Below are 22,551 nucleotides of genomic sequence, written 5' to 3'. Positions count from 1 at the left end.
CATGGCATCTATCATTGTCATTCCTTTCATGATATCCATTCTCCCTGTTCCTTCCCTCCTGTTTTAACAACCCAGCTAGCAGCTTCGGTGGGGGGCGTAAGATCCCTCCCTCACAGCCGGGACCCAGGAGGCTGCCGGGACAGCACAGGTTCTTTTTATCTGCTTAAACAAGGAAAGCACGGTGAAGGGGTTGACCAGCTTACTTTAATCCAGCATTCAGTTAGCATACAATCATTTAGTTCAGGGGAAAACGCCAGCATTCAGTTAGTTCAGGGGAGCGTACAGACAAGCATCAAGAGACAGACCAGGGCACAGAAGCGAAGGCGGCCTCGTGCGATTGTCTACCCATTTAATCTGAGAAAATGGAGACTGAGCAGCCAGAAGAAACCTTCCCCAATACTGAAACCAACGGTGAATTTGGTAAGCGCCCTGCTGAAGATATGGAGGAGGAGCAGGCCTTTAAAAGATCTAGAAACACTGACGAGATGGTTGAACTGCGCATTTTGCTTCAAAGCAAGAATGCTGGAGCAGTGATTGGGAAAGGAGGCAAAAATATTAAAGCACTTCGTACAGACTACAATGCCAGTGTTTCAGTCCCAGACAGCAGTGGCCTCGAGCACATATTGAATATCAGTGCAGATATTGAAACAATTGGAGAAATTCTGAAGAAAATCATCCCTACCTTGGAAGAGGGCCTGCAGTTACCATCACCCACTGCAACCAGCCAGCTCCCGCTCGAATCCGATGCTGTGGAATGCTTAAATTACCAACACTATAAAGGAAGCGACTTTGACTGCGAGTTAAGACTGTTGATTCACCAGTCTGGCAGGAGGAATTATTGGGGTCAAAGGTGCTAAAATCAAAGAACTTCGAGAGAACGCTCAGACAACTATCAAGCTTTTCCAGGAATGCTGTCCTCATTCCACGGATAGAGTTGTTCTTATCGGAGGAAAGCCTGATAGGGTTGTGGAGTGCATAAAGATCATACTGGATCTTATATCTGAGTCTCCCATCAAAGGACGTGCACAACCCTATGATCCCAATTTCTATGATGAAACCTATGACTACAGTGGTTTCACAATGATGTTTGATGATCGACGAGGACGCCCTGTAGGATTTCCAATGCGGGGAAGAGGAGGCTTTGATAGAATGCCCCCAGGTCGTGCTATGCCCCCCTATGCCCCCATCTAGAAGAGATTATGATGACATGAGCCCTCGCAGAGGACCCCCACCACCACCTCCTGGACGTGGTGGCAGGGGCGGTAGCAGAGCTCGGAATCTTCCTCTTCCTCCACCGCCAACACCTAGAGGAGGAGATCTTATGGCTTATGACAGAAGAGGAAGACCCGGTGACCGTTATGATGGCATGGTTGGTTTTAGTGCTGATGAGACTTGGGACTCTGCAATAGATACATGGAGTCCTTCCGAATGGCAGATGGCTTATGAACCACAGGGTGGTTCTGGATATGATTATTCCTATGCAGGGGGCCATGGCTCATATGGTGATCTTGGTGGACCCGTTATTACAACACAAGTAACTATTCCCAAAGATTTGGCTGGATCTATTATTGGCAAAGGTGGTCAGCGAATCAAACAAATACGTCATGAATCTGGAGCATCAATCAAAATTGATGAGCCTTTGGAAGGATCTGAGGATCGAATTATTACCATTACAGGAACACAGGACCAGATACAAAATGCACAGTATTTACTGCAAAACAGTGTGAAGCAGTATTCTGGAAAGTTTTTCTAAGACTAGTGAAGAACTGAAGGAGTCCTGCATCTTTTTTTTTATCTGCTTCTGTTTAAAAAGCCAACATTCCTCTGCTTCATAGGTGTTCTGCATTTGAGGTGTAGTGAAATCTTTGCTGTTCACCAGATGTAATGTTTTAGTTCCTTACAAACAGGGTGGGGGGTGGGGGGAAGGGCGTGCAAAACTAACATTGAAATTTTGAAACAGCAGCAGAGAGAGTGAATTTTATTTTTGTTCATTGTTGGTGGTAAAAAAAATAATAATTTTTTTCCCCTCCTGTAACTATTGTGAACACCTTGCTTTGTGGTCACTGTAATTTTTTTTGGGGGGAGGGGGGTGGGACAGGGGAGAAAGAGTATCAATAGTCCACGTGTCCCTGGCATCCATTCAGAGCAGTGTGCAGAATGTAATGCTCTTTTGTAAGAAATGTTTTATGATTTTTAAAATAAATTTAGTGAACCTATTTTTGGTGGTCATTTTTTTTAAGACATTAAATTTCAAGTGGATAAATCTTTTCCCCCTAGACAAAAGCAGCACTAATTAAACACTAAGTTTGATTTTCAGCTCCTCTGTGGATATAGGTGTATCTTCTTGGACATATAATAAGCAAATAGTCCTGGTGACAACTTGATGACTTGAAAATCCATTGCTTGGGAAGGAATTGCATCACATTCATTCATGCAACGAGCTGGTTTTTGCAAATGCTTACTTGCAGCACAATTTTCTATATTAGTAATTGTGAAGAACAACCAAGCTGGGAGCAGTACCACAAATTGGTCTAGGTACACACCTGAAGCCTGATTAGCAACAAGTTTTACTAATCAGAATAATACTTGGTTATGAAAATGACTGAAGCTGAATAAATTCTGATTATTTTTAGATAATTCCTCACTTGTAGACTATAAAAAACTGCCAACTTGCCTGGTATCTACTAGTTAAACTTTGTAAAAAAAAAAATATATATATATATATCTATGTATCTATATATATACTTGTTTTTCCATTGTATGCAGATTTGAAAGAAAGATGTACCATTTCTCTGTTGTATGTTGGATTATGTAGGAAATGTTTGTGAACAATTCAAAAAGTGATAAAAAAAAAAAGTAAAAAAAAAAAAGAGACAGACCAAATACAGATTCATTGACTTACTTCAGGGGAAAAAACCAGCACCCTGAGGTTCAAAACATTCATTTAGTTCGGGGGGAAAAAACAAACCAGCACCCCGAACCTCAAAACCAAAATACAAACAAATTACAAATATCAACAGACAGACCCAACACAATTCATAGTTACCAACATCTGGGCTCGACCCGAGAGCAAGGGCTGGCCCAGAGTCACACTTGCTTGCCGCTGCTCCCACACCAACCAGAAGAGGTTAAAAAAAAAAAGAGGGCTTCAAGCTGTCCTCTCCCCTCTTATAGAGTTTTTGACATCATCAAGCACCGCCTGAATGACCAGGGCCGATTGGTTCTTGACTTGGCCCCTCCCCCTAGCGTAGACCGGGTTCTGGAGCTAACACCTCCCCTCAGCCAGCCCCATGACTCATCACACAGGAAATTGATTCCTGGTATGGTCGCTGGACTTCCTGCCCCAGGAGAGCAAGCCACAGCATCCAGAGGCTCAATGAGGTAAGCTGAGTCACTCAAAGAAAACAAAGGCCATTCCGGTTGCACCTCCTACCAACAACATTCCTCTATGAACTTCACAGACCACTAGAAACTCCAAATTCATCCCTAGTTGACTGAGTCAACATAATCAGTGTGGATAATGAATTGAACCACTGACAGTAAGGCCAAAATCAGAGCCAATTATTCAAGAAACCGATTCTCCTGGGTACATGGAGGGCATAGATGAGTGCTAACTCCTCCCCTTGGCATGTCCTTGTGAGGATGCCCCAGGGCCACGGCAAAGTTGTAAGTGGCAGTCCTTTCTTTGACAGCCTCCTTTAAAACCACTGGGCCTGGGCTGAACATCCTATCAGCAGAGACGGGAAGCCCATAGTCATGTCTTTACCCACCCCTTCTATGCCGAGTAAAGAGAGAACCCCAGGCCCAAAGGACATTCCTGCTGGCACCATCAGGACAAAAGGAGCAGAATCTACAAAGGCTGTGGCCCTAGTGGGGAAAGAACCCTTAAACCAAGTTCATGAACAATACTGGGGAACAAGTGATATAGACTTTGTATGACTTGGACCCCAAAAGCCAACTCTATTACCAAATAGATAAGTGGTCAAAAGATATAAACAGTTCTAAAACAATGAAATGCAGACTATTAACAACCCCATGAAAGAATGCTCCAAGCCTCTACAAATAAGAGAAATGCAAATTTAAACTCCCCTGGGGCTTTACCTCAGACCCAGTAAATTGGCAATGGTAACAAATGGAAAGTCAACACTGTAGAGGCTGCGGGAAAACAGGTACACGACTGATGGTGTGGTTATGACCAGGTTATGGCCATACTAGAAAATAATGCTGAAGTATGCCCCCAAAATAACACAACTGCTCGTCTCTTTGACCCAATGATCCCACCGCTAGAACTCTATCAAGGAGTGTCAAGGAAGTCAGACCGAAAGGATCCGCACATGCCAAGATATTCACAATAGCACTTACTGTGGCGGCAAAATGCTGAAACCAGCGTATACCCCCTGATTATTGCTGCTTAGTCGTTTCAGTCACGTCTCTTTACGATCCTGTTTTGGGATTTTCTTGGCAAGGATACTGGAGTATTTTGCCATTTCCTTCTCCAGCTCCTTTTACGGATGAGAAAACTGAGGCAGTTGCCCAGGGTCACACAACTAGGAAGTGTCTAGGGCCAAATTTGAACTCAGATCTTCTTGACTGCAGGCCCAGTACTCTATCCATTGTACCACTTAGCTACCTGTACCCACTGATTAGGTAACAGCTGAAAAAAACATACTTGTTGAGTTGTATCTGACTCTTTGTGACTCCATTTAGAGTTTTCTTGGCAGAGATACCAGAATCGTTTGCTATTCTCTTCTCCGGCTCATTTTACAGATAAGGAAATTGAGGCAAACAGTTAAGCAACTTGTGTAGGGTCACACAGCTAATGTCTGAGGCTAGATTAACTGCCCCTAATCGGGCAGTTAGCTGGCATAATGGACAGAGTGCTGGGCCTAGAGTCAGGAGGACCTCTCTTCTTGAGTTCAAATCTGGCCTCAGATACTTACTAGCTGTGTGTCCTGTTTGCCGTGGTTTCCTCATCTATAAAAAAAGATAGAGAAGGAAATGGCAAACGATTCTAATATCTCTGCCAAGAAAATTCCAAATGGGGTCACAAAGATTCAGACATGACCAAAAAATGACGGAACAACAACAAAAACGTGGTACATAAATGTACTGGCTATTATTTCTTATACGAAAACAATGAGATGAAGAGACACGCTCTTTTCCTTTTGATGGAAAGGGGGTACAAGGACAGAGATGCTGGTAGAGTGTCTGAAGCACTAGTGGCTTTTGTTCAATTTTTTTCCTTTGCTAGAAGAGAAGTTAGGGAGTTGGATATATTCAGAAAAGACTGATATAAAAACAAAAGAAATAAATATATTTTTAAAGCACCTACAGTGTTCTTGGATTCTGCCTCTCCTATTAATAAAATATCCTTTGATATGTGACAGTCAGCATACCTCTGACTGGACCTAGTGCCAGCTGAGAGTTGTTCTCCAGGTTCTGGATCAGCTATGGTGATTCCTGGTCAAGGACACTGATTGATGACCTTCCCTATAGGCCTGTCTGTCCTTCCTGCGCACTTCGCCCACAAAGTGGCCTCTTATCTCACACAGGCAGTGGTATCTAGATCTATTCCTGTCTCTACTTCATTCTAGGGAGATCTGAAACTTGCTGAAACCATGGATCACACAGGAAGTCAGGAAAAGGGGTAGGACAGTGGCTACAGAAACAGTCAGGAGTCAAACTCCACCACAGCTTTATTTATCCAATGAGCTATGGAAAGCCGGATAAGGGTGGCATGCATCTCCCCCTCCACCATTCTTACAGTTTAGAGCCAGACTAGCTCAGATCTCAGACCTGTTTTTTTATTTCATTGATGAGGAGAGGGAGGCCCAAGGACATGAAGTCGATCAGTCTTTGGTCACAAGGGACCCAGTCAGGGCTTGAATCCACATCTACGGATTCCCTCTGAAAACTCCTCACCCTGATGCCATTGTCCTTCTGTAGAAGTCAGCTCAGTCTTCACATCGAGTCCTCACCCGCTGCCTTATCACAGTGCTCCCCTGCACAAGTTCCTGCACTGTCAAGGAGCCCTCATGGCTGGCAGAAAGGAGCCAGACTGGATCATCGGCGCTTGTACAGACATGGCCTCAAAGTCAGACCTCGAAGGGGACCCTGAGCCTTGGGAGGTCCTATCTTGTGGAAGTTTAACAGGTAGAAGTAGGTGTTGCTCAGATCCTGGAAGGAGAGGAGATGATCATAACTAGAGAACTAGGTATTAACTTCTTCTATAGTTCCCCTCACATCCCCCTGCTGCTGGGGTGAAATGGAGGGGGACAGGGTAGGAAAGGGTAGCCATCAATCAATCACTGCCATGAGGGGCTGACTCTCTTTCCTAGCCGCCAACTCCTCGGGGCCAGTATCTTGTCAAATTTCTACAAAGGGGTTGGACAACTGAGTCAGTGAATATTATCCCTTCATACGCTTTCCCCACCAAAAATTCTCACTGTCTAGGCCATGGGACACAGGCCCAGGATGGACACAGACATAGCCCTAATCCCGTGGCAGTGTCTAACCAGCATGTCTGTGTGAGTTTATGTGTGGGGGGTGGGGGTGGTGGGGGATCTGGGAGAAAGAAGGCATCCCTGTTACCTTGGAGACAAGCTTGAAGCCCAACTGGGCTAAGGCTCCTAAGAAACTCCTCATATCCACAAACCGGCTGGCTACCTCAGCCACTTTCAACAGGCCTCTGTAGGGAAAGAAAGGAGATGAAAGGAGGAGGAAATCATGACGGAGCTGGACAAAGCAGAGAAGTACAAGGCAGGGTAACATATTCAAATGAATGGAGTAGATGTGGCGGGGGGTGGGGTGGGAGGGAGAGACAGAAAGAAAGAGAAAGAGAGAAAGAGAGAAAGAGAGAGAGAGAGAGAGAGAGAGAGAGAGAGAGAGAGATATCAATGTATATATTAAGATGCACTCACATAAGCAAATCAGGCAAGCTAGATCCCTAGATCAGGGAAGCATGGTGGAAAGCATCTGAAAGAGTAATGAAGGAAGAAATAGAAGCAATACTGTCATCAGGGTACTTGGGCAAAGAGATTACAGGCCTGGCACAAAGACATGATATAGTAATGATAGGGGATTCCAACTACCTAAATACCTGTTAGAGCTTTTTCTCTGCCAAAAAATAGGCTGAAAAACTGATTTACCTTAAGTATCATAAATTTAGAGCTAGAAGGAAACTTTGTCTTCTCCAATCTCCTGAAATATTTTTATCCTTTAAGAGGAAACAACCAGGGGAACTGCCATTCTGGACCTAATTCTCACCAACAAGGAAGAATTGGTTGCTTAAGTAAAAATTATCTCCTCTCCTCAGACATCTCAATTTCCATGCAGCTGATTTCTTTTGTGTATTGTCTTTCCCTATTGGACTGTAAGCTCCCTGGGGGCAAGAACTATTTCTCTTTTTGTATGTGTCCCTAGAGCTGAGCACAATGCCTAGCACATAGCAGGCACTTAACAAATGTTTACTGATTATTGACTATTATTGACAGGAACCTTGAAGAGAAGTGACCACTCTACCTTAGACTCTAGAAATGGGAAAGTAGATTTCCGAGCCATAGTTGGGTGAAAACTGAACTGAAGGATAGATTGGATCCAGTGACCTGAAGACTCCACAAGGAAAGCTGACCCAAGAACATCAGGAGATGCTGAAGAATGGAATTCTGATAACACAAACGCAAATGACTCTCATGATGAAGAAAATGGGAAACCACCTACCAAGGCCAATATGGATGCATAGTTCATCAACCAATGTAGGTTTTGAAAGTACATGCAAAGATGTAAGTTGGAAGCAAGGTTACATTACTTTGGGATATTTCACATTTTCTTCTATTTTTTTCATTCTTCTGACTTTGTTTTATTTTTTCTTGATGTCTCATGGAATCATTTGCTTTAATTCGACCAATTCTAATTTTTAAGGCATTATTTTCTTCAGTGAGGTTTTGAACCTCTTTTACCATATGACCAATCCTAATTTTTAAGGAGTTATTTTCTTCAGTATTTTTTGTGCCTTTTATCAAATGGTTAATTCTCTTTTCATGATTTTCTTGCATTATTCTCATTTCTTTTCCCAATTTTTCCTCTCTGGCTTATTTGATTTTTAAAGACTTTTTGCTCTTTTAAAAAATCTCTTTCTTATCTTTTACATGATTTCACATATATAACCTATATCAGAGAATGGGGAGGGAAGAGGAGGAGGGAGAAAATTTGGAACTCAAAATTTTATAAAAAATGAATTGTTAAAAATTATCTTTACATGTAATTGGAAAAATTAAAATACTGTTTTAAAAAATCTCTTTAGCTCTTCTAGGAATTAGTGTTGGGCTTGCATCCAATCTGCATTTTTCTTTGACACTTTGCTTGTTATCTTGTTTTTCAAATCATTGTCTTCTTCTGAGTTTGTCTTAAACTTCCCTGTCACCATAAGAATTCTTTGTTGTTGGTGGTGTTTGCTCATTTTTCCAGACTACTTCTTGACTTTGGACTCTATGCTAGAGTTGGGCTCTGCTCACTTGGGATGGGGGGAGGGGAGGAGTGTGTGACTAGTCTAAGCTTCAAGCTTTTGCTTTCAGTTTGATGTGGGGGCCTTTAAGTTTTTGGTAATTACAATGGGATATGACCTGGGGAGAGGTTTGGTCACTGCCCTTCTGGTCTCCACTTTAGTCTTTATCTAGGCAGGGCCTTGCTTTCTCAAAATTTTGACCTATCCACCCTAAAAAACTTTGACCTTGAACTGGATAATAGGTGACAGAACTGCCAAATGGCATCAGCTCCTTCACCCAGTGCTAGGACAGTGGTCCTCCGGGATCTCTTTCTGACCAGGTATTCAGTCCCCTTACTGTCCCTGGACACTACTGCTGCCCCATAGTCCATGTCACTCCTTCCATGCTATGGTACTGGACAGTTCCCACTGTAATGTCTGCAGACCTCTCTTTCTGTTTTTCTAAGCTGCCCTGGGCTGGAAAAATGACTCAATGCAACTTTTTCTTGAGTCTTTCCTGCTCATAATTCTGTTTGCCGTTTTCTGTGGTCATATTGTAGGAGAGTTTTGGGGAAGGTTTGGCAGTTGTGACCTTCCGCTGTGCTTTCTGGGCTTCATGATCCCTCATTATGTAATGCAAAGGCAGATTCCTGATTGGCATGATCCCATAAGAAAAATTTCAGGAGTGTTAACGTTCAGTGTGAGCTGAAGTTAGTGATGAATGCTACATGTGACTATATTCAAGCTATACTGGGAACAAGAGGAAGATCAAGGAATAGGAACACTTCTTGGAATGACTAGGATGATGAAAAGACATGAGAGAGAAATTGGGGGAATGAAAAGAATAATGGCTCTGAAGTCAGAAGCCCTGGGACCTAACCCCAGTTCTCTCTGTACGATCTTAGACAAGTATTTCTCCTTCTGAACCTCAGTTTCCCAAACTATAAAATGAGGGGGCTGGATCACTTGATCTCTAAGGTCTGGTCTACCTCTAACTCCCAATATTACTTTCCCAAATTATGTCAGTTGCACTACATTTTCTTTTTGACAGGATTACTAGATTAATCAAAGAAAGTCGTAGATTTAGGATTTTAGAGTTGAAAAGACCCTTAAAGATCACAGAGTCCAATTTACAGATGGAGAGACTGAGGCTCAGGGAAGTCATGTGACTTACCAAGGTCTGAGTCCAAACCCAGTGTTGACACATCTCTCTCAGTTTCACATGGATTTAACAAATTCTTTCTTTCATGATATTCTTATGGATAAAATGGAAAATTTTAAGCTGGGTGATAGTACAGTTCAGTGGATTCCAAACTGCTTGAACAACCCAAAATGTCCATGTGAACTAGGGGAATTCTCAGGTGGAATGCTCGAGGGACTTGCCTTTTGGCCCTGCATTAGCAAATATTTTTTGTCAGTGGTTTAGATAAAAGGCATAGGTGGCACATTGATCAGATTTACATGACACGAAATGAGTAGAGACAGCCAACACACTGGATTACTGAGTCAAAATCCAAAGAGAATCCTGTCAGTCAGAAAAATGGTCTGAACCTAGAAAGATGAAATTTAAGAGGGATAAATGTAAAGTAATATATTCTAAGTTCAAAAATCTCATTATGTAAGTATAGGACTGGTGAGTTACAGACATGAAATCATATGAAAAAGTTCCTGGTGTTTTAGTGGATGTGCTGTCAGCTCAACGTGAATCAACACTGTAACAGGGCAGGTGGGAAAGCTAATGTGATTGTAGGCTGCATTAAGAAAGGCATAGTGATTTCCTTGTCTGAAAAAAAAAAAGAGGCTGAATTTGATCATCTCTACTATCCTTCTTGACACTAAATCTATGCTACTATGGAATGTCCAAACAAGCCCTAAATCAGATCACCTTAATACTGTATTCATTTCTTAGCGACACAATTTAGGAAGGACACTGACAGGCCAGAAGAGAGACGATCAGAGAGACCAGGATGGTAAAGGGACTAGAAATAACATCATATATAGATCAGCAGAAGGAATTAGAAATGTTTAGCCTGGAGAAGAACATGATCCTTGTCTTCAAATATCTGCAGGACTGTCATAGGGAAGAGGGATTAGATTTACTCTGCAAGTACATGCTAGAAGCAATAAGTGGAAGGTAAATAGCCAAGGATTAGACTTCTTACATGGAATGAAGAGTTTTCTAAACAGAGAAAGGGCTGCCTGATTCAAGAGGAAGCTGAATGATGATTTGTAAGGAATGGTAAAGAGGAGATGCCTCCTCAGGTATAAGGAGACCTAGATGCTATGATGGTGTGTGACTAGTGGAACTGTGATAGAGTGTCAAACACTGGGTGGGATGGAGTAGGGGGAGTAGCAGAGCAAGGCAAACAGAGAAGGGGGGGACAGATTCTGCACACAGAACCCTAGCTCCCAGAGGTCCTCATACCCTGATTTCAGCACTCGGTTTGCCTCCTTCAGGAAGTCACTCAGGTTTGTTCCCATCAGCGAAAGGCAGAAAACAGCAATGTCCACAGACTCATCCTCGAGGGGCACCTGGGGGTGGGGGAGGGAAGGGAAATTATGTCAAGCAGAAACATGAATCCCTCTAGAAAAGAAATGTGGGCTCCCAAGAGATGAGTACATGGAAATAAAGGTTTCCAGGGAAGCATGAAGGCTTAAGGAGGGAACTGATGATTTCCAGGGGCAAGTAAAGCCTTCACGGGTGAAATGAGGGGTCATGTAGGAAAGATCAGAGATTCTTGGGCTAAATAAAGCCTTATGTGACTTTCCTGTGGAAGGGGCGGTTTGAGATGAGGAGGTGAAGATTTAGAGGAGGTAGTGAGGGCTGACACAGGAAACTGACCTTATATAAGGTTGAAGACATTTACGAGAAAGTAAAGTTTTCCAGAGATAGGTGAGGGCTTTGGGGGGAGGAGATATCTTCTATTAGAAGTTCAGAATTTGGATGGTGAAGCAAAGATTCACAGAGAACTAGGATCGATCTCACCTGGGCCATGTCACAGACTGTGACACGGGGGTCAAGTGCAGCCAGGTCAAAGCAGTGAACAGTGTTCCTGACACTAGAGGCAAGGCGACAGTCCCCACAACCGAAATCTGCCACCACCAGGGACGCTGGCCTACAAAGACAAAGAGGCAACAGAGGCATGAGTATCAATCCTAGACATCTGGGGCTTGACTGCTCCTGGGCCATATCCCCTAACTTACATGATTCCCTGTAAACAGCCATGTTATAGGCCCGGTCTTTACTTTCCTAACATCTCCCTAACACACCACAATATACTCCCATTACATTCCACAACGCACCAGTTACTTGCCATCCCCCCAACTGTCATGCCCTCTTCCCTCAGAACGTCTTCACTTGTCATAAGCCCCCCTACCACCTCTCTCAACATTCCTTCCCCATTTGTGCCAACCTCTTTTGCCTCTTAAGGAGTCCCTCCCTTGCTCACCGCTGTTTCAAGTCCTTCACGATTTGGTCCACAGGCTTTATGGGCCATCGCTTTATTTGGTTCTGAAAGCCACGATGATAGAGCTCAAAAGCCTCAGGGTCCTCCTGGAAGATGTGGCTTGCGGCACTGCTAGTCACAGAGTATAGCTGCTCATTGAGGAAGCGGAAACGTGCTCCCTCAAGCCTCTGCTTCATCTTTGCCCGAAGCATCCCACCCCGGTCCAGAGATGCCTCTGGCTCCTCAGCTTCCAACTCTGGCTCACACTTCTCTGTCATCCCAGGGGGGATCGTCTCCTCAGGAGCTGCAACACTCTGTGGCTTTGGGGGCAGAAATTTATTCTTCTGTCTCCGTTTGTTTTTCTGACGGTTTCTCCATTGTTTCCGGCTTAGCCTTCGCTCTGTATTATTCCCATCTTCCATTGGGCCCACGGTGGTCCTCCTAAGGCTTGGGTCATTCTGGGGAAGCGCAGGGGCCAGATCACCATTCTTTGGGGCTCCAGAGCCTGAAGGTGGTAAAATTTTGGAGGAGTTTTTGTTGGTAGAGGGCCAGGGTAAATACCCCTGATCCTAAAGGCTGGCAAGGTTTCCCCAGCCATTCTCCAGCTTAGGGATGTGTTGTTTCCAAGAATGAGGAGTCAAAAGTCCAGCCCTCCATGGTTAAAGCTAGCAGAAGAAGGAAAGCATACAGGTAGAACCGCTAAACTAGAGCCACAGAAGGGGGATCAAATATATGAGAGCTAAAGAAAAATACCAGTGGAGAGGCTGAGGAATTCACAGGAAGCAATAATAAGAAAGAGTAGATGTAATCCTCCTGGGCTCAGAGACATATGCACTGATATCAGGAGTAGGGCTTATAAACTAGGAAAACTGAAGCTTTAACTCAGGAAAGTAAACAGTACTTCAAAAGTGTCACTGAGACTTGCTGGGATGTGACTGGTGCTTGGAAGGGACTCAAAAGGAACAGAACGGGTAGGAAAACATCAGGAAGACATTCACTTGTGTAGAATTCCAAAAAAAAGCAGAAAGTATGCTGTGCAATATTTGTGAGAACTGATGCATGGAGCCCTAGGAAAGAGATTGTGGTTGGTGAATACCATAGACTGAACAGCCAAATGGAGGAAACAGATGACCAGTTTGAGAAAAGACCACAAGCCTAGCAAAGTGGTACCATAGGGGATGTGCTAGGGCATAGCAGAGAGGGGGATTTCATCAATCTGGACATACACTGAAATTCTCTTTTCTGCCAAAAGCAGAGCAGCTGACACAAAGAATCTAAGATTCTTGAGGGCAGGAACTCACAGTAGCAGGGAGAGAAGGGCACTACATTCTTCCTTTATTGATATGAGTAATTCCATTTTATAACAAGCCTCTATTTCAAGTGTAAATGGGCAGTCATGCCTAATGCTTACTTACCTTTTGCCTTCTCTGTCCTGGACCCTAACCCCACACCCCAAGCCAACCACAGACTAGCAGATTAGGAATTCTCTATTCCCTTTCCTGAAACATAACACGAGGCCCCGAAAACCAGAGAACAACCAATTGTGAACCCAGCATGACTGTGGATACTAGCTCCTACCCTAAAGTCCACTTGCTCCACAGAGCCTTCCTTTTCTTATGCAACTCCCTGCTTCAGCTTGTAACAATGTAAGTAATAAATCCTTTTACTGACCTGAATTCTAAACTGCAATCAAGTCAGCTATCTTTCTACAACAGTTTCCTTTTTGTCTCACTGTCACCAAAGTCTACCACAGTACCTGGCACATAGCAGTCACTTAAATACTTGCTGACCGACTGACAGATAGATCCTGAACTTGTCAGGCTGCTAATTTCATCCTTGGAATCGTAGAAAGTGAGGGGTAAAATAGCTACTGGACCTGATTCTCACCAAAAAGTAAGAACTGCCTGCTGAAGTAGAAATTATTAAGACCCTTGGGAAAGCAACTCCTCCTGCTTAAAAATACTGAGAGGAAAGTTGGACATGTGAGGTATGAGGTGAGCAAGTTTCAGAGTTCAGAGAGAGAGGATGGGATGAATCTTGTGGCTTCAGATTTTATATGGAAGGCAGCCCAGGAGGAGTAGAAAACTACAAGAATAAAATACCAACACCAACACAAAGGATTCCAATAAAAAGGTACAAAGGACGTTGTCCAAAGAGATAAATGTGGATATACTAGATACACTCAACTAACCTAAAAAAAAAAGTATCAGACTTCCAGAATGATGGCCCAGTGAGTGGTTTTGGCCTATTCCAACATACTTTCCATTGTCTCAAAACAATAAATATGCAAATAAAACAGAATAGCAACAACAAAAATAGAAGGGAAAAGAAAATCTCAGAGAAAAACCAATACAAAAAATGAATAACCAAGAGTTTCCAATAGTATGAATAAATACTACAAGGGAAAAGAAAGCAATAATACTATGATTACAAACATTCAGACTGCTCAGAAATGAGTGTGGAACTAATATAAGAACCATAGTTGAGTAAAAGAATAAAAGGAAAAGATGAGAGAAATTAGAAGAAACCAAAAAGATAAATGAGACCAATAAGGATACTTTCTCATCTTTCGTAAAAAAAAACAAAAACAAAAAAAACAAACAAGCAAAAAAAAAACTCATGAGAAAGATCTGGACATCCTTGATGAAAACATGAGAATAGATGGAAGGACAAAGTCCACCTCCCTCACTTTACAGATAGGAAACTGAGGCCCAAGGAGGTTAATGACTTGACTTAGTTCACAAAGGCAGTGAATGGTAGACCTGGAACTTGAATTCAGGTCCCTTGGTTCCAAGTTCAGCATTCTTTCTACCCTGCTGCCCACTTTCTGATAGAAAGGGGATGGACTTGAGTGCAGACTGAGACATTTTTTTTTGATATGAGCAGTGAGAGCCCACACTGGATCACCAATGATGACATGCACAAGATGTAGCACAAAAGATATCCAGGAAGTATAGTATCAGAAAAAGTTAGTTCACTCTGCTCAGTTAGCCAGAGTGAAAGAAAAGAGAAATACAGCCTGAATGCTGCTGTAATGTAGCTTGGAGACACAGACAGCTGAGGCAGGAGAGACAGAAGGAAATCACTTCCCTGTGTGCTTATGTCTATCCCTATTCCCAGGAGAAAAGCAGGAGCCCCAGGAACAAGGGACTGTACTTGTTGATTCAGTTTGACAAGAAGTATCTATTAGACCCCTACTATGTACAGGGCCCTGTGGTCATCAACAGTGATACAAAGTCAAATGGCTGCCTGTCATCATGGATGTTATAACCTATTGGGGAGGGAGACAGGATGGAAATGGGGATAGATTTCTGGGGTTCCATGAAATTGGATAGGAAATCCTGATCTAGTCCAACCCATACGTAAAAGGAATTCCCTTTATACTAAACCCTACAATAAGTCATCGAGCCTCTGTGGGAAAACCTCTGATGAAGCAGAATGAACTTCTGGAGAGAGAGGAAAGGTTTATTCTATTTTTTTTTGAGGGGAGAAGGCAGGGCAATTGGGGTTAAGTGACTTGCCCAAGGTCACACAGCTAGTATGTATGTCAAGTGTCTGAGGCTGGATTTGAACTCAGGTCCTCCTGACTCCAGGGCTGGTGCTCTACTCACTGCGCCACCTAGCTGCCCCAGTTTATTCTATTTTTGTACAGTTCTAAGCATTACGAAGTTTTTCCTTTCTAATATCAAACCTAAATTTGCTTCTCAGCAACTTCCACCCACCACTCCTAGTTCTACCTTCTGGGACCAAACAGGGCAAATCAAGCCACTCTGAAGATTACTTGAGTGACTTTTCTCCAGGATAAATTTTCTTAAAACTAATTCTCATCTGGTAGGGACTCAAGGCCCTCTACTCTCCTGTTTGCCTCCTTCTTCTACCTCATCAATGTCCTTTTTCAATTATGGGTGCTCACACTTGAAAATAATACTCAAGATGAAGTCTGACTAGGGCAGAAGACAGAGAGAGGTTAACTCCCTTCTTCTTTGAAGTCATATGCCACTTGAGGTGAACTTTTACAGGAACGTCTCAAGTGTATTGGATGGACCCTCTATGAAAGACTGATGAGAAGGCATACATGTGCATCACAAAGGATATGAAGGTATGGATGGGTTACAATCTGAACCACTGGAGGAAGCACACATACTGATGAGACCCCAGATCCATTACAGTACCACTATTACTATTTGAAATGAAAAGGAAAGAATAAATATGACTAATTGGGAAATCCTACCCCCCCCATACCTTTGTTCTCTTCTTTCTTAGCTTTTACTATTTGGACTGGTAGCTTTGAGTTTTCTTCCACAAGTAGAGCCTCTCTGGGGGCCTTCTTCCTCTTTTTTCTCTTCTCCTCCCCAAGGTCTGAATCCGAGTTGGAATCATTGTTCCCTTGGGTAGGGAGCTGGCAAGGCAGTGCATCAGCCTGTAGTGCTTTTAAAGTAGCTTGGAGACGCTGACGGCTGAGGCCCTGGGGGAAGGATGAAGAGTTAGAGGCAGAAGGAAATCAGCTTCCCTAATGGGGTCCTCTGTCCCCTGCAACCAGCTCTGTATATCTATTCTTACTCTCACTGAGAAAAGCAGGAGCCCCAGGAACAAGGGACTGTACTTGTTGATTCAGTGTGACAAGTAGCATTTATTAGACTCCTACTATGTACAGGGCCCTATGGTCATCAACAGCAATACAAGGTTGTGTGTTTGTCCTTCATTTTCAAAGGGGATTATGGCATCAGGAAAATGATGACATGATTTGCAGTTGACTTTGATTTGAGGGAGGGAGGGCTGCGCAAGGTCACCAGCCTCACTTTATCCTCCCGCAGCCATCTGGATCCAGTGACCAGATATTTATCAGGATGACTAGAAATGACCCAGGATGCAATGGGAGACCCTGGCCCTTTTAGGCTAAGGCCTTTTCATGTACTCGCTTAGAATGAGGTAAGGCCTCTTTTAAGAAGTGAGACAAGGGATGCCCCTTTAATTAGAAAAAAAGAAAAAAAAATCAAGCTGGGAGGGGAAGACCCTCAGGGTTGCTGTTCCAAAAAGAAACAGTTACCACTGACATTCACTCTGAGCCAGGAGGGCTCAAAATACAGCCATTAAGTAAAACTGGGAAAGACAAAAGTCAAATCACTGCCAACACTGAGGTTATATCCTACTGAGGAGGGAGACAAGATGGGGATACAACTTACAAACACAAAGTTATCTTTTAAGAGGAAACACTAACAACTAGGGCAGGGGAAGATGGATCAAGAAAAGCTTTTAAGGAGCTGGAACTTGAGGTGAGCCTCTAAAAGATGGAGGTGAGGAGGAAAAACATCCCAGGCACAGAGACAAGCAGCCTATGCAAAGCCTGTACAAAGGTGGGAGGAGGAATGCTAGACGTAAGTAATGGGAGGTACGTCAGTTTGGCCAGAATGTACAGTGTATGAGGGGAAATAATATGAAAGTAGCCTGGAGGGATAGGCTTGGAATCAATGAAACATAGAAACAATGAAAAATTTAACACGTAACATTTAAAAACTATATGGAAGCTTACAATTTCATACACATTCCTCACTGTCTTTTAAAATGGTTGTGTTTGTTAAGTTCTTAATAAAAGTAGAAAAAAGGCTGGAGCCTGTGACACTGCTCATATGTCACAGTGTGGTTCCGAGACATGAAGGGATGGCTCCTTCCTCTTCCCTGACTCAGGCACAGAATCATGGCTCGAAAGCTAGAAGGCTCATTGGAGATCATCTAATCATAGGCTAGCGGGCTTAGCACCAAGAAAGAGACCTCAGGGTCATCTAGTCTTGTCCCATTATTTTAATTTCTTCTCTTCTCTTCTCTTCTCTTCTCTTCTCTTCTCTTCTCTTCTCTCTCTCTCTCATTCCCTTCCTCAAGCTTTTGAGTTTTAAATTTTCTTCCCCTCTCTCCCCTCCCCAAGACAGCGATCTGATATAGGCTCTACACAGACGTCCCTGTTAAACATATCACATTAGTCATGTTGTAAAGAAGAATTATAACCAATGGAATGAACTAAGAGAAAGAAGAAACAAAACAAAAAAGAAGGCATATTTGCATACTATTGTATGCTTCGATCTGCATTCAAACTGTAATTCTTTCTTTGGATGTGGATAGCATTTTCCATCATGAGCTTTTTGGAGTTGTCTTAGAACTTTGCATTGCTGAGAAGAGCCAAGTCTATCAAAGTTAGTCATCATACAATGTAGCTGTAACTGTGTACAATGTTCTCCTGGTTCTGCTCCCCTCACTCAGCATCAGTTCATATAAGTCTTTCCAGGTTTTTCTGAAGTTGTCCTCTGATTTTAAAGATGGGGAAATTGAGACGTAGAGGGGCTTAGTGACTCACAAACATAATAAGGGACAGAGACAGTATCTGAATCAAGGTCCTATGACTTTAAAGCCAAATACCCTCAGTCAAACTTCCTTATTTTATAGAAGAGGATACTGAGGCCCACCGGGGGTCTGCCACCTGGCTCAGGTTTTATACAGGCAGGGAATTCCAAAGCTGAGATTCAAACCCAGGTGCTTTAGCCTCAAACCCACTGTTCATTCTCCTCCACCAGGCTGCCTTCCCTTTTAAGTTCATTTCCTTATCTGTAAAATGAGGACAGAAACGCTGGCAAAGGGCTGTGTGAGAAAAGCACTACAGACATGTAAATTATGATTACTATATTCTACCCAGTCATACGTTTTATATATGTCCCAAGTTGTTGTGCTCATCCTTCTCCCTTAGCCTGAAATACCTGTTGCCCACAACTATCCTGCTGAACCCAGTTACCTGCTAGTGTCTTAGTCATCTTTCAAAGCCAAGTTCAGGTACCTGCATCCTCCTCCAGGAAGTCTTCCCCCATTTTTCCAAGCTGTCATTCCCCACTCTAGATCATCTCGCACTAATTTTTGACTTTCCTTGGGTCTTGATGCGATTTTGCCAGCCTTGGAGTTCTGGGTTCTCATATAAGATCTTCATCTTCTACTTTAGCATGATCTCCAGACTTTCAATCCCTCCCTATTTTCCTGGACCATTCTCACTTATACTGGCCTCCTTTCCTTTCCTTCATAGACATGACTCCAGAGTGTAAGTCCATTCTATACACCATGGCCATCCACTTCTGAATCCCTTGTTTTTCTGCTGTTCCTGCAAATTGGAATCACCCCTGCAACCTACCTTCTGCACTTCTATTCCGGAGATGTCAAATGATGGTGGCAAAAGCCACTGGAATCATTACAAATTCATACTATCTCATCTCCTAGGAACATGGCAGCACTTTTACTTGGGAGAGGCAGCAGGCATATTAAACAAGCAAGCCTTGAAGCTAGAAAAAACCTGGGGTTCAAGTCCTTCCTCTGACCCATGTTGGTGGTGTGACCGTGGTCAAGTTCTAATCTCTTAATGCTCTAGGAAACTCTCTTAGACTACAGGCAAAAACAGTACCAATATGCATTGGTCAAGTGAGTTTCTTCCCTTGGGAGTTCCCCATACCAATGACATCACCAAGCCAGTCTCTCTCTCCCTGATTGGCTTTAAACACACCATCCACAGTGGCTGTTCCAAACCTCTGCAGGCTCCTAATTCCCAATCTCTCAGTATGTGACCCTGATTCCTACTTTACTATTATTGAATCCAAAAATCATGAATGCTTTCAATTTCTTCCCTCCAAAGCTCACCTCTCTGTCTGTGCCTTTGGGACTCTTCAATCTCCCCCTCTTTACTGGGTCCTTGCCCTTAACCTGCAAAAAGCCTCCTCCCAACTTTAAAATAAAACCTTGGCTTAAAATTACCATCATCTCAAGATAAGGCCCTATATATTTCTTCACTGTCACCATTAAACTTCTAGAAATAGTCTACATTCACTGCTTCCATTTCCTTATCAATTACATCTTCCTATTCTGGCAATCCCCACAGTACTTTCAGCAGTCCTGAAACTGCTCCCCCAAAGTTCATAATTGCCTTTTCTAGTCTTCCTTACTCTCAAACTTCCCCTAGTCACGTCTCCCACTCTTTCTGGATAGTATTCATTAATCTCTTATTTGTCTGATCACTCATTCTTCTGAGACCCCCAAGATCCATGTTGCACCTCTTAATCATTAGTGCCCCCAAAATCTGTCTCCTTCTATACTTTCTCCCTAAGTGACCTCACTAGCCCCATGGCTATAACTGTCACCTTTGGTCCTGGGTCCACTTCCTTCTTCTCTCTACTCTGTCTTCCTAGGTGATTTCATCGTTTCTCATGACTGTAACTGTCACCTCTGCTCTGAGGATTGCCACCTAATTCAGGTCCTCACCACGGCTCCCTTGGACTACTATAAAACCTCATAACTGTGCCCCCAGTCTTTTTTTTCTCAGTAATTTTTCACACAGGTGACAAAATATTTTCTGTCTCTCACTATGCTGATCAAAAATCTTCAAGGGTTCTCTATTGCCTCTAGAATAAAATTCAAACTCCTCAGTATGGCATCTAAAGCTATGGACAATATGACTCCAACCTATATTAACAGCCTTATTTCAGCCCACTTCAATATACTACATTTTCACTGGTCTTATATGTCTTCTCCCCAGATTCAGTGAATTAACATTAGAACGCTCCCCCTCACCCCCAGGAGAAATGTACTCCTTCGTCTCCTCAGACTCTGGTGAATCTTCTTTCTCTTAACCTTAAGACTTAGCTCAATTCTTACCTCCTATAGGATGCGTTCCTCCTTTTTATCTTTTTCCCCTTACACTCACTACATCCCTGCCTTCCACCTTCCAGCAAAATGTCAATTTCAGGCAGAAGTTGTCATTTTTCATACCCACATCCCCAATGGTCCTTCCCAACTACAACATTGGGAAACCTCCACCAACACCTAGCTCCTAAGTTAGAGATGGACATTTTTACAACAAGCACCTCTGATAAAGGCCTCATTTCTCAAATATATACAGAACTGAGTCAAATTTATAAAAATACATGCCATCCCCCAATTGATAAATGGTCAAAGGACATGAACAGGCAGTTTTCAGACAAAGAAATCAAAGCTATCTATAATTATATGAAAAAATGCTCTAAATCACTATTGATTAGAAATGCAAATTAAAGCAACTCTGAGGTACTACCTCATACCTGTCAGATTGGCCAGTATGACAAAAAGGGAAAGTGCTGGATGGGATGTATGAAAACTGGAACACTAATGCACTGTTTGGTGGAGTTGTGAACTAGTCCAACCATTCTGGAGAGCAATTTGGAACTATGCCCAAAGGGCTATAAAACTGTGCATACCCTTTGATCCAGCAATACCACTGCTAGGTCTATATCACAAAGACATCCCAAAAAAGGGGAAAAGGACCTATTTGTACAAAAATATTTATAGCAGCTCTTTTGTGGTGGCTAAGAATTGGAAATCGAAGGGATGCCCACAAATTGGGGTATGGCTGAATGATTGTAACGAAATATTATCGTGCTATAAGAAATGACACGCAGGATAATTTCAGAAAAACCTGGAAAGACTTACATGCACAGATGCACAGTGAAATGAATAAAACCAGAATATTGTACACAGTAAGGCAATATTGTTCGATCAAGAATTGTGAATAACTTAACTATTCCCAGCAATACAATGATCCAAGACAATCCCAAAGCATACTACGCACCTCCTGAGAAAGAACTGATGTCTGAATACAGAGTAAAGCAGGCTATTTTTCATTTTCTTTTCTTTTTTTTCTTTTACTGTAGTCTTCTTGTACCAAATGACTAATATGGAAATGTTTTCCATAATTGCGTATGTATAGGAGAGGAGGGAGAGATAGAATTTGGAACTTAAAACTTTAAGTAAAAAGGAGAGGGAAGGGGAGGGGAGAGGGGCGGAGGGAATGGGGGGAGGCGGGGAGGGGAAGAGAGGGAGAGAGGGGGGGAGGGAGGGAGACGGAGAGACAGACAGACAGAGAGACACAGAGACAACAAGGAACAAACCCGGATGTGAAAAGGACCGCCCCCCCCCCCCGCCAATCCCCGTCCGGTCACTAGGACAGAACCTGCCGGACGTCGAACAGGGTTGAGCTACAGCAAGCAGCCCCCGGGGAAACCCCCTCTGTCCTCCTCCTGCAGAACACTGGGGTCCCTAGAACACAGAAGTGGGTCACAGGAACACGCGAGTGGGGAAGATCACACCGACACTAGGGGTCGGTGAATCCTGAGGCCCACAACGAGGGGGTTGGGTTAGGACCCACGGACACTGGGTCCCAAGCACCCTGGAGTCCACGACAGGAGGGATGAGGTGTCACGCAAACACAGGGGGTGGGACACAACCACGGAGCTCACAAGAACCTTGGGGCCCACGACGGAGGGGAGGGTGTCACGCTGAGACAGGCGGCGGGTCACACGGACACTGGAGGGTGAGGACACGAGAAACTACGGCACAGGGAAGGGTATCACGCCCACGCTCAGGGCAAACACTCACCTTGGCGCGCGGCGCCGGCCCGACCCTGGCGCGCGGGGTCGGGGGCGCGCGGGCGGCGGCGGCTGGGGGCTCCTCTGCCCACTCGGGCTCCTCGAACATGGGGGCTCCGGGACCACGTGCGCCGCCGCCGCAGCCAGCCAGGAACCAGCGAGAGGAGGCTGTGCAGTCACAGAGCGGCGGCTCCGCCCTCCG

General features: G+C 43.7%; 2 protein-coding genes across 2 annotated transcripts; one reads left to right on the top strand and one right to left on the bottom strand.

Moving 5' to 3' along the window:
• The first annotated feature begins 327 nt into the window (after nt 1-327).
• LOC118840387 (heterogeneous nuclear ribonucleoprotein K-like) lies at nt 328-1,910 on the top strand. Its single transcript, XM_036747879.1, is given in 3 exon segments — nt 328-820; nt 822-1,167; nt 1,169-1,910. Coding segments are annotated over 3 exon segments (1,389 nt in total). The 5' UTR covers nt 328-362; the 3' UTR covers nt 1,754-1,910.
• Nucleotides 1,911-5,678: 3,768 nt separating this feature from the next.
• Nucleotides 5,679-22,488, bottom strand: RRP8 (ribosomal RNA processing 8). The gene is made up of 7 exons (XM_036747882.1): nt 22,360-22,488; nt 16,171-16,393; nt 11,932-12,433; nt 11,469-11,598; nt 10,908-11,014; nt 6,592-6,688; nt 5,679-6,177 (listed from the first exon to the last, which is right to left on the bottom strand). The coding sequence occupies exons 1-7, from the start codon at nt 22,456-22,458 to the stop codon at nt 6,064-6,066; spliced, it is 1,272 nt and encodes a 423-aa protein (XP_036603777.1). The 5' UTR covers nt 22,459-22,488; the 3' UTR covers nt 5,679-6,063.
• Between the last annotated feature and the right edge of the window lie 63 nt (nt 22,489-22,551).

This window comes from Trichosurus vulpecula, chromosome 2, assembly GCF_011100635.1.
Source record: "Trichosurus vulpecula isolate mTriVul1 chromosome 2, mTriVul1.pri, whole genome shotgun sequence".
NCBI classification, from domain to species: domain Eukaryota; kingdom Metazoa; phylum Chordata; class Mammalia; order Diprotodontia; family Phalangeridae; genus Trichosurus; species Trichosurus vulpecula.
This window is presented reverse-complemented; position numbering and strand designations above follow the sequence as displayed.